This window comes from Myotis daubentonii, chromosome 1, assembly GCF_963259705.1.
Source record: "Myotis daubentonii chromosome 1, mMyoDau2.1, whole genome shotgun sequence".
Lineage (NCBI taxonomy): Eukaryota > Metazoa > Chordata > Mammalia > Chiroptera > Vespertilionidae > Myotis > Myotis daubentonii.
This window is the reverse complement of record NC_081840.1, coordinates 218,032,104-218,044,934: the sequence shown is the minus strand read 5'-3', so window position 1 is coordinate 218,044,934 and position 12,831 is coordinate 218,032,104. Positions and strand designations below refer to the sequence as shown.

At 41.3% G+C, this 12,831-nt stretch overlaps 1 protein-coding gene across 3 annotated transcripts in view; it reads left to right on the top strand.

Moving 5' to 3' along the window:
* Positions 1-828: 828 nt before the first annotated feature.
* The window catches only part of STIM2 (stromal interaction molecule 2), a 153,243-nt gene continuing 141,240 nt past the window's right edge, over positions 829-12,831 (top strand). For 2 of the 3 annotated variants that reach the window (XM_059673830.1, XM_059673847.1), the window contains exon 1: positions 829-1,459. In XM_059673830.1, the coding sequence (XP_059529813.1) occupies positions 1,069-1,459 (391 nt within the window). In that variant the 5' untranslated portion in view covers positions 829-1,068. The remainder of the gene's footprint in view (positions 1,460-12,831) is intronic. The other variant, XM_059673837.1, reaches the window with a different exon arrangement.

Genomic DNA, 12,831 nt, shown 5'->3' with positions numbered 1-12,831 from the left:
TCTGTCAACTTATTCAACCCTCAGCAAAGGCCCCGTGGGTGAGGTGGGGGTAGGGAGATCATGAATGAGTTCAGGTAATGTTTGATTATAGGAGAGTCAGAGGCTACAATAAAGCCCTTTCAATATTTCCATGCAGTGGTGCTAAATGTCTCCCATTAACCAGCTGTGTGTGTGTGTGTGTGTGTGTGTGTGTGTGTGTGTGTGAGTTATTTAACATTTCTGGGCCTTTGTTTCCTTCTTCGTGAATGCGTCTGATAACAAGGATACCATTACCCAACCTAGGAGGTATAATGAGTAAATCTGTAAAGCGCTTAGAACAGCGCCTAGCACATTGGCAAGCCTTTACAGTGTTGACATGTCAATAAAACGCTAGGCTAGTCTAACCTCCACTTCTACATTGCTAGCCTCCTGGAAGCCCCACCTGTATGGAAATTCTGTTTTACAGATTACGTTTCCCCTGATGCTGTTTCCGATTCCCAGGTGCTCAGGACCCATGCAATGATTTTTGCTGCGGTCTACAGGGGCTATAACTCATCTAAACCATCTGGAATATCCGTACTCTTCCAGCCGTTCCCTAGATTCCCCACCCCTCCTCGATTTCCCCGGCAATCGCAGCGGGGGCTTGAATGGGGGGAGGAGGGCGTGCCCGTCTTCCCCCGACCCCCCATTTTAGCAGCTCAGCTAAATCATTAGAAACCACCCCGCGGCACTCCCGTTCCCCGGGGAACGCCCTCGGGGGCGGGGCTGGGCGCCGCGCAGGCGCAGTGGAGGCGCAGTGGAGCCGCGCCGCGCCTGCGCGGAGCAGCCCTGAAGGAGGCGGGGGATTGGTATGCGAGCAAGTGTGTGGGGCGGAGGCGCCGGCCGCCTGTGGTACTACGACCAGCGCGGGCCGGAGGGGGCGGGGGGATGCGCCGCGGCGGCGGCGGCGGCTCGGGCGCTGGGCTGGTGTTCGGAGGCGCCAGAGCAGCGGGTCTTGGTCTCGCTGCCGCAGCAGCGCGGGTGTCGCGCGCGGCCGGAGACGCCGCACCGCTCTGCCCCTCACTTTTTTTTCTTCCATAACCGGAACCAATGCACGCCGCCGGGACCCGGGCTCCGCAGGCCGCCGGTGCCGAGGAGACCAGGCTGGCGTCCGCCGGGAGCTGGAGTCTGAGGCGGCGGGGGCGGCCCGAGGAGTCGCAGGCGGCGGCTTCGCGAGGACGGAGCGAGTGGCCGGCGGTCGAGGCGCCGCCGCGATGGCTCTCCGCTCCTCCTCCGCGCCCTCATCCCGGCCCGGCCTCGGGCTGGCTGCGGCGGCGGCGCTGGGCTGCGCTGCTGGTGCTCGGGCTGCTGGTGGCCGGCGCGGCGGACGGATGCGAGCTGGTGCCCAGGAACCTCCGTGGGAGGCGCGCGTCGAGCTCTGCCGCGGCCGCCGCCTCCTCCCCCGCCTCGGCTGCGGGCGACAGCCCGGCGCTCATGACAGGTGAGGGCCGGGAGGCGGCGGGGGGTCGGGGGTGGGTGCTCAGCCCGTCGTTGCAGGGTCCCCATTCTCGGGAGGGGCCCCCGGGCGCCCGCTATCCGACGGCCCCGGCCAGTGCGCGATGCCGAGCCTAACGCCCAGGCGCCAGTGTCCTGGCCGCTGCTCCGTCGCGGTCCCCTTCACTCGGACGCCTTTCCCTTACCCCCCCCCCCCCCCCGACACCCCGCTTCCGACAGAGCCTCTCCAGGGCACTCGCCTCTCCGCCCAGAAGCCGGGCTCCCCGGGGATCCTTGCTGAGCCCTGCGGAGCTGCCTTCCGCGCTGCAGAAGAGCCGGCAGGGTCTGCAGGGTGCTGGGCTGATTTTTTTTTTTTTTTTTTTTAAGCTGCTAGAAAAAGTCCACAGCGGCACTGCGGTATGGAGCCTGCTTCTGGTGCTGCCTTTGCAAAGGCAGCTGGCAGCGAGTTTGGGGGTTCAAAGCCCCGTTGAGCTCGACGTCCCAGGGGAGGCTGCTGAAGGATTCTTTGAGAGTCACAATACCTAGTGGGATTGGTGGTTCCGTATCAGAATGAGGAAACCTCCAAGCCTGCCGTGTGTGTGTGTGTGTGTGTGTGTGTGTGTGTGTGTGTGTGTGTGTGTGTGTGTTTTAAAAGACGGGAAAGTGTCTGCTGGTGGGAGCCTCGCCGGGTGACGAAGGGTGCAGAAAGCGCAGCAGTAACCAGAAATGCACCTACAGTCGGTCAAGCGCAGGATAGTCAGGGCTTGTCTGTGAGCAGCACGGTTCTCCTGATAGACGCACCAGCACCTTGTAAACATGGAACGTTCTCGAGATGATTGAAAACTTGCAAACAGGATTGGTCAGTCTGGGTAGAAAATTGAGGCCTTTTCAGCCTTCCAGTGTCACGTATATAACTGATACATTGTGGGTGAAGTAATGTTGTAAGGATCTGAAAGTGATTTTTTTTTGGAGAAGTAGTGTAGCGAATGTTTTTTTTTCTTCTTCTGTACTTTATTTTAAAAAGTAGGCTTTCTGCATTAATTGCAGGACTGAAAAGGAGAAAGTAAAGCAGAACAAGATGACATCATTAATGTAACTGAAGTGCTAGTCCCGCAGCCATCTGAAAGTTCCTAACAGCTGCTCTGAGCAGTGTTTGCTCTGCTCTCCAGAGCAAAGCCACTATTCTCTGGATTCTGTGACAGGATGTTTACTATTCCAGAGAGGAGAGAGGAGGGCGTTGGTGAACTTCTCAAGCTTTTTGGAAGCTGTAATGTCTAGAGTATAATGATGAGAATCTTTAGCTTGCTCTACCCTGAAACATATCAAGCCCCTTTGAATGGGACTTAACGTCAAACCTATCACTGGGTAATTCGGGTGAAATGATTATAGAATGATCAGTATTAGGTGCATAGTTATAGTTTGAGTGAGAGGATAGATGGGATAGTCTTAATGCTTGAATAGTCTTTATCCTCCAGATAAAAATGTGGCAAATAAAAATGTGGTGAAGAATAATGCTTATTAGGAAAGCTGCAGGATAAAAATATAATATGAAGGTTTAATGCCTCACGCAGGAAGGCAGGGAAACAGATATTTGAGCTTCTAGGAGCTATAGGGGTTGAGCTCTTGGTTTCTTGAGCAGAAAAGTTAGATTAAAAAAGTAATTGGGTGTTTTGTTGACATGTAATTGGTAGAAGGACACGTGATTCAGAAAACTTAGTATTTATGAATCACTAACAGTATATTTATTGCATACTATAGGTTATATCAAGACTTCCGATGGAATTTTATTTTAATAAACTGTTTATAATCTTTCCTTTTGAAGACTTAAATTTCTGGGATATTTGTGGCATTGTGAAAAAGGAAGGCTGATACTTACTGGTTAAAAAGTTTGACATATCACACAAAGTGAGGTTATACTATAGTGCTTTAAAATAAGTGTACTAAAATAATATTAACCCTGGAATCTATTTGTAATGTTCTTGTTCTTTCCCTTTGGTAGAAGATAGATTTTTAGCAAACATGTCCATTTAAAGTTTAAGGTAAACTATACAATGTACAAATTAAATTGTGGTCATTTTAATAAGTTTATGTAAGTATAGTCAATAGTACTGGTTTCTGGAAAAGGTAGATTGTGAGTCTACGATAAAGAAAGAGCTTATTAAATGTTTCTTTGAACTGTATGGTCTCTGTCAAGTTCCTTCCTAGTCTTCTGATTGTGTGAATAGTGCATTCTTTTATGGTTTCCATTGGTAAATGTTGTGCTACACCCAGAACATAATTATTAATGTTGTACACTTCAGGAAGTAGACCCATAGACTGAACTTAATACTGTTATCTTATTCTAGGCAGTGTTAATGGATAGCAGTAGAGTAGAGAGCATCAGTAATAAAACTAAGCTTCATGGGAATTTTGAAAATGGCAAATTCTTGAAAGAATTCTGAGAGAAATAATCTCTTTGGCTCCATATTAAAGTTGTTATTTAGCTGTGATTATTCTGAATAGCTCTGAAAATGACAGCCAAAATCACTTTATCTTCTCTCTTCCTCTGCAGATTGGTATTTTTAATACTGACCTTTAGAACCTTAAATTGGAGTTTGCCTCATTAATAAAATTTAGAAAACATTCTTTTCTACTAAAGTTTTGCCTCTCAAAAGTTTTACTTCAGACCTTTAGTGTATTTTAAGAATAAATTTCCTTTAAATCATCGCATACTTAGTTTTAAGCAAGCAAGTGTTCTTATAGAGATATTATGAGAAATCATCAAAGCGAACAGATCTGCTGTCTTAATGAATGTTTACATTTCCTTTTCTTTTTTATATTACCTTTTCGTGATTCAGTGTGCATATATTTTGATAAGGGGAAATCAATATTTATAGTGCTGTGTAATAAGGGCTTAAATTATATGTATTAGGGCTCTTTCTTTGAAAGTAATTAAAATTTAAGGCAGATTAGGGATTGCTGACTGAGAGTTTATTGATTGTGATATAAAGCAGTGCTTTAATAATTTATTGGTTACTGGTTACTATATGTTTTTCTTTTTTTGCCTAACAGATTTAGAATCAATGAGTTGATCCTAGTGAGGAGGAATTGATCTCATCAGATTTGGTCCTTGAGAAATAGTTTATGAAAGGGCAAGAAAAAAATTATTCAATACTTTGAATAATTATAAAGGTGGTGTTTATTAAAATACATCTCATTTTCAAAATGTAATAGAATCAGCTGTTAAAGTTTGTATACATATTTTTGGGACACCCAAAAATATGTGTATAATACATACACATTACACACACACACACACACACACACACACACACACACACACATATACTCACAAATATATAAATATATCGCATATATACAGGACATGTCTTTATTATTGCAAAATATGCAGAACAACTTAAATGTTAAAATTTTCTTATATGGAACTACTTGTTTCATATTTTTTTAAAACAAATAATAACTTTGGAAATATTTGCTTCTATCATTTTTTTTAAATGCATGAATGCGACCTTATTTAGTGCCTATATAACAGTTTTATCTTAACTATAATATCATTAATTTAAAAAACATTTTAAAACATGTCTTTTGGAAGTATTAAAATTTCAATGAAAATTTAAAATAATTATTCTCAGTTTCAAAGAAGTTTAGAAGAGCCACTGTATTCACTAGTATTAAACACATGTGTTGTAGGTTTTCATTAATTTAGATGAAAATATCTCACATGAACATGATTGTCACTGGAAATATTTTAAGCTTTACTTTTAATGATCTCATCTTGCATCCCTAACATTTAAACAGCAAATGTCATTTTTAAATTTTTTTTTTTTTTTTTTTACTGTAGTTTATATATGTTGCTTTGAGGAATATTTTAGGATGAACACATTTGTTAATGTTTACAGTGTGACGGTAAAGTCAGTGTAGTTCACATAGTACTATAGTAAAGCTGCTTTTCCTCCTCTAGTGAAGTTTTTCTTTTATTTTTTAAATCAACAAATATATATATTTGTCGTTGTTAATCCTCACCCAAGGATATTTATCCATTGATTTTTAGAGAGAGTGGAAGGAAGGGGGAGAGACAGAGAGAGAGAAACATTGATGTGACAGACACATCAATTGGTTGCCTCCCACATATGCTGGGACTAGGGCTGGGGAGGAGCGTGCACTTGAGGTACGTGCCCTTGATCAGAATCGAACCCAGAACCTTTCAGTCCATGGGCCAATGTTTTATCCAGTTTATCCACTGAGCCAAACCTGCTAGGGTAGGATCTTTTTAAAAATTGGTTTGAGAGAGAGAAACATTGATAGGTTGCCTCCTGTCTGAGCCCTGACCAGGGATCAAACCCAAAACCTAGGTTTGTGCCCTGACCAGGAATTGAACCTACCACCTTTTGGTGTACGGGATGACGCTCCAACCAACTGAACCACCAGTCAGGGCTGAAGTTTCTCTTTCTGAATTTAGCTTATGATTTCCTGAAGTTGCCTTTTGATGGCTAGGTTTTCTGCTGTATCTTCTTTTTCCTTCCCTGTAGTTATCATGGTCCCTTTCTTCATCAGTCTTTGGCATTGCTGTAGGTTTTTGTTTATTTGCTTTTGTTTTGCTGTCGCTAATTTTAGGGATAAAGAATCTACTCATCCATTTTGATAGAGCCTATTGTGTACATTTAAGAATTAGTAGGAATCTTGTTGATCTGGGTTTCCAGATCATACCTTGGTACTCTCCTTGAGAATACCATGGCAGAACTGCTTGGTCTCTGTTGGGAATCCCCTGGCACAGGAACAACTCACAGGGTCAGTTGGAAAAATGGATTCAGGATTTAGTGTAACTTTAAAATAGTAGGATCCACATGGGAATTCTTTAATTTGCTAAAGGCTTGCTTTGGACACTTGCTAATGTGTTTAGATTTAGACTTTTATGTAACTATGTCAGGCATTTTCCATATTGGCCTACTCATGATAATAATGCAATGTGGAATACTTTCAAAATGATGCTTTGGGTTCTGTATTTATGTATATGGTAGCTAAAGTATAAAATGGTTAAGCTAATGTTAAAATTAACTGCTAATAATATAAGTGAGCCATTTTTGATATTCACTAGAATTTGGATCTAATTAAGATCTGTCTAGGCCAGCCGTGGGCAAACTACGGCCCGCGGGCCATATCCGGCCCGTTTGAAATGAATAAAACTAAAAAAAAAAGACCGTACCCTTTTATGTAATGATGTTTACTCTGAATTTATATTAGTTCACACAAACACTCCATCCATGCTTTTGTTCCGGCCCTCCGGTCCAGTTTAAGAACCCATTGTGGCCCTTGAGTCAAAAAGTTTGCCCAACCCTGGTCTAGGCGATTAGTTCTGAATTGATCAGATTTCATCAACCAAGAAATTATTAAGCACATGCAAAACACTACATGGAAAAGAATACAAAAATGAGTATGACATGGGTCTGCATATTGGGAATAATAGTTATATTTATTAAACTATTACTTCAGTATTGTGCTAAGTGCTTTATACCCATCACTGTTTTTTATTCTGAGATTAACCCTGATAGTGGCTATTTTCATAAAACAGACAAAGCCAGTGCAGGATGCTTCTTAAATAATTTGCCCAAGGTCATGCTTAGTAAATTGCAGAGTCAGATGTTGACCTGAGTTTCTCTGATTCCAAAGCTTTGATTCTTAGCTGGTATGTTGTATGCATCCTTATACGCACAACTAAACATAATGAGACAGACTGGTTAGTATCATGATGGACTGCAAAATTTTTGAGAAAGGAAGGCTATTAGGGAAGATTACTTGGAGGATGGTTGGACTTGAGCTGGACCTTGATGTATGGATACAGCTTCTTGAGGAGATGAGTGAAAGGGCTTTCTAGGAGGAGGCATAAGAAGGATAAGGAGTAAATTAATAGATGGATTTTTTTTTTTTAGCTTTTTATTTTTTAGTTAAGCACAGGGTGTATATAGAGTAGTGAGAAATGCAAGGTGAAAGAAGGTTCAGGCCAGATTATCAAGGGCTTTAATATTCCCTAATTTATTCCCTAGATATTGAAATAATAGTTATATTTATTAAACTATTACTGTCAGTATTGTGCTAAGGCTAAAATTGGGTACTTAACCATGTGCTTGGGAGTAGGGAAAGCCACAGGAAAATTATGATGCATTTTCTTGGCATATTCATTTTACTAGATTATTTGGGAAAGAAACATTACATATTTAATCAATAATAACAAAATATTTTGTATGTTTACCAATACTAAAAATGCGTATATGATGGAGACTGTAAATTTATTTTAATTTTTAAGGCAAAACAAAAGGCTTGAAAGGTATTTTGACATTTCAGAGTGTTTTGTTCCTAAACTTGAGTTCTAAATCTATTATTCTGTCAGGGTTTGAGAAGTACTTTGGTTTTGGAACAAGGGCATGAATGTCATGACTCTGTGTTTGAGAAAGGTCTGGGTAGATGGAAGTGAGGAGATAATAGAGATTTAAAAAAAGAGGCCAGATAGGGAAGCTTTATCGGAGTAGAGGTTTTGGTAGTTTAAATAATGCATTGGCTATGAAAATGTCTAGAGGAAACTTTATAACATTTTATTGTTAGATTTGAAAGGAATCTATGAGAAGTTTAAGAAACAAAAATTACCTTTTAATTTTAAACACCTGGAGTTTGTAAAATGACTTAAATTGGTACAAGCCCTTGAGAATATGCAAGAAGAAACACTGTTGTGGTGTCTTTCTTATTTTAAAAGTGCCTATTTTATATAAAAATGACTTTTGTGTATGATTGGACTTATGAGGTGATTTATAAAGTTGTTTATATAGAGTTTTGTAGTATTCCATATATAAAAATGAATGTTCCTTAATAAAGGATAACAGTTTCCTCATTTGACTAACATTATAATGCATCAGAGTTGAATGACGTGTCAGAGTACTGGCATATTATTTGTTTCAGAATTAACTTTTGAATTTCAAGCTTGATCTGTAGATAACCTAATTGATTTTTTCTTTTCCTTATCCTTCTAGATCTTTATGTTAGTAGGTATTAGGTATTTAATCCTTGTTGACACTTTCTAATCCTACCTTTAGTAACTATTCTCTTGACTGGTTTCGTTCTTGCTGCTTGCTTTTAACTGTGATTCTCTCCTCCGTCTAGTGTTCCTCATCTAGCTGAACATTTCCTCCTCAGAGAACTTCATTACTAGGAAAGTTCTAAATTGGCGAGGTTACTGCATAACCATCATGGCTGCAGACCTGAGAGTAATTTCCTTTCTTTTAGGCTTTTTCAGCTGTATTGTCTAAGTGAAACAGCTTAAAATTAAGGCTAAAATTAGTTTTAGAATGTTTAATAGTGGCTTATTCAGTGTTTTCTTAAGATATTGGTAGCACCTCCTCTCCTCTGCACCCCCCATTTCCCCAGGACTAGGGAACCACAGAGTATGAGAAGAACAGTTTACTTGGATTGACATTCATCTCAGAACCTAAGTGCCAGTGTCTGTCCCAGTGAATTTGTCTTCATGTGTGTTTATGGATCTTGGCCTCTGTGTAACTTACTCTTTTTCTTCTAGTCTTTTCACTTTCTTTCTATGCCCCTCTCTTTGATCTTCCAGCGCTTGCCATTATAGGGAACTGAAACACTTCAAAACTACTTTACTGAATTAAGTACTGGGTTTTTAATTTTAAAAATACTTGGAGTGAATATCGTATTTAAGTGATTAAAAAATATTAAACTACCTTATCACAAACCCCTAGAGTAATGGAAGTGATTTGTAGTAGTTTCTTAAATGATTCTCAATAAGTAAAAAAGGTTTTTTAAACCTTTATTTGAAATTTTTACCTGCTATTCACACACTGTACATTTTACAGGTTCACGTTATTGTGCTCATGTTTTCTTTCCACTGTTTTCCTTTCTTTTAAAAAATATGTGATGTTGAGTACTAGATAATCTTAATCCCTCCTCTTTTTTATTCCTATTTTCTAGTGATAAATCTCTATACAATTTTCCAAAACATTAATGACAAGTATATGATTTTCCCTCTGTTTCCCTACTGTGTGTCACCTTGAGCAGCTCCTTCTACTTTGGCCAGGTGGCTCAGTTGTTGGAGCGTGGTCTAGTATGCCAGAAGGTTGTGGGTTCGATTCCCAGTCAGGGCACGTGCCTGGGTTTCAGGTTCCATTCCCAGTTGTGTCTATGGTAGGCAACCAATGGGTGTTTTTCTCTCACGTCAATGTTTCTTTATCTCTCCCTCTTCCTCTCTCTCTAAAAAAATAATGAAAAACCATAACTTCTGGTGAGGATTAACCAAAATATATCTGTTAAACAAAATAGATATTGTTTAATCCTTACCCGAGGATATTTTTCCCATTGATTTTTTTTAGAGAGAGTGGAAGAAAGGGAGGATGGGAGAGGAGTTGAGAGAGAAAGAGAGAGAGAGAGAGAGAAAGAGAAACATTGACATGAGAGAGACACATCAATTGGTTGCCTTCTGCACATGCCCCAACCCGGCCAGGGATTAAACCTGCAACCCAGGTATGTGCCCTTGACCAGGAATCGAACCTGCTATCCTTCAGTGCCTGGGCTGAAGCTCTAACCACTTAGCACACCGGCCAGGGCTCTCTCAGAATATTAGGAATTTCTTGTTATATATTTGTAGTATTAAGAATTATCCTCCCTTCTCCCTTCTTTGGACCAAGGTATGATATACATAAATGTAGTTTTTTTCTCTCTTTTGTATCACTTTTATTCTTCATTAACAAACAAACAAACAAACAAAAAACCAGTAAACAAAAAACTTCAGTAACTGTTACGTGCCAGTAACTAAGTTAGGTCTTTGGGATTTCAAGATCAGTAAGATATTGACCCTGCTTTGTATTCCAAGAGGATACACTTGGTATACCCACTTAAAGGATGATGAGGCATTGTGGTGTAGGTGTATAGAATTACAAAGAGGAGTTCCTAACTTTGAAGTGAAGAGGTGGGTTTTTATTTATTTTTTAATTTATTTATTGTCTAAAGTTTTACATATGTCTCCTCCCCCCCACCCCCTGCTTGACATCCCCCCATTCCTACCCCGGGCAAGCCCCCACTGCCCCAGTGTCTGTGTCCATTGGTTACGCTAATATGCATGCATACAAGTCCTTTGGTTGCTCTCTAACCCCCACCTCCCCTGCCATTTGTCTGTGTATCTATTCTTGTTCATCTAGGACTATATCCCAAGAAACCAGAAACACCAATCAGAAAGGATATATGCACCCCTGTGTTCATAGCAGCACGATTTACAATAGCTAAGAGGTGGGTTATTAATGAAGAGTTTCCCCCAGCGTAACTGTACTCGCTGAAATGTGCAAGAGTTTGTCAGATAGGGAAAAGTATAGTGATATGAGAGGAGGAAGCTGAGTGGGGAGTGGCATTTATCAAAGACGTTGGCCTTTGAGAATGCTAGATGGAGATTGTGAATTACCACATAAGGCAGAGTCAATGGTCAGCCCGCTTGTAGGGCACCAACATTCATATTTGCCTGTGGGATTCAAATTTATGCCAGGTATTTTATCTCATTTAACCTTACAGAATTCTTGTGCAGTATCATCATCCCCATAACAGGTTAGTACTGTACGTAATGGAGGTTTAGGATTTCTTTCAAATAGTTTATACTTTAACAATTCTCCAGTGCAAGGATATAAGAAAGCACAGGGTGTAATCGGTTGAATTAGGAAATGAGCTGGAGAAATAGCAGAATTACACATTCTGATTAATGTTAAATTCTATATTTTTATTGACTAAGGAACTATATGAGTTCCTTCTTCATTTATCGTTGGTAAATAACCAGTTTTTCTTATTTAAAATTTTACTATTAAATGCCTGACATCTTAAAAAATCATTTAAATTATATAGTTCCTGGGGCTTAAGACAAATGACTTTTTAAAAGATGGTATCAATACATGGGGAATTACTATTTGTGCTTTTTAAAATGAATATTCCTTAAAGATGGGATATAATTTTTGAGAAGCATAGCCCTTTGTGTTTTGAACTTTTTCTGGGCCATATGTCTGTTCCCACTTTTGTACAGTGTGATAAAGAGCGTAGCCTTAAGGCTTGAGCAGGATTTCTTGGGCTTGAGTCCCAATCTGACTGTGGTTTAATACTTTTGGGTAGGTAATTTAATCTTCACTTACCTCTTCACTTACCTCTGAAATGAGTTTGAAATATGAATGAGTCAATCTATGTAAAGTGCCTAGAACAGAATCTGGCAAGTGTAAGCTTTCAATTATTGTTGATTTAAAAAAATCTATAGATATAGATGTAGGTTAGTTGTATAAATGTGCTGTGATATATTGAGAATTATTGTTAAGATGTTTTATATTCATCTAAAAAGTATGAAGATACAGTTTTTAGTCATCTCTGTGATCTAAATACTCATTAATGGTCAGAGAATACTTAAAACTGTGGAAATATGAAACTGAGTATAGATCGTGAGATTGAAGAGTAATATGGTATTTAAATATCCTATCTAATAAAAGAGAAACATGGTAATTAGCCATACGTCTGCTACCCTTCCCATTGGCTAATCAGGGCGATATGCAAATTAACTGCCAGCCAAGATGGCGGCTGGCAGCCAGGCAGCTTGAAGCTTGCTTGCTTCAGTGACAGAGGACTCCAACGTTCCCTGCCTGCCGCTGCCGGCCTCTGAGCTTGCAGTTTGAAACATTGTTACAAATATAGAAGCTAAACAAAACCCCAGAAACCTGCTTTCAGCCAGCCAGGATCTCAGAGCTGGAGCTGAAACAGTGTTTCGATTATAGAACCCAAACAAACCAGATACCTGCTTTCAGCAGCTTAGGCCTCAGAGCTGGAGCCAAGCCTCAGAGCTAAAGCTGGCCCAGAATAAAAAAAGAAAAGAAACAAAGGAGCAGTTGGGAGCTTCAGTCACCCGCCAGCCTGAAAACAGCCCTCAGCCCCTCACCCAGACTGGCCAGGCACCCCAGTGGGGACCCCCACCCTGAAGGGGTGTGTGACCAGCTGCAAACAGCCATCATCCCCTCACCCAGGCTGGCCAGGCACCCCAGTGGGGACCCCTACCCTGCTCCAGGACACCCTTCAGGGCAAACCAGCCGGCCCCCGCCCGTGCACCAGGCCTCTATCCTATATAGTAAAAGGGTAATATGCCTCCCAGCACTGGGATCAGCGTGACAGGGGGCAGCTCCCAAATCCCCTGATCGCCTTGAGGCTCTGTGTGTGACAGGGGGCGGGGCCACAACCTCCCTATCTGCCCTGCTCTGTTCATGACAGGGGAAGGCGCCCCAACCCCCTGATCAATCCTGCTCTGTGCCTGATAGGGGGGAGCTCCCCAACCCCCTGATTGCCCTGTGGCTCTGTGTGTGACAGGGT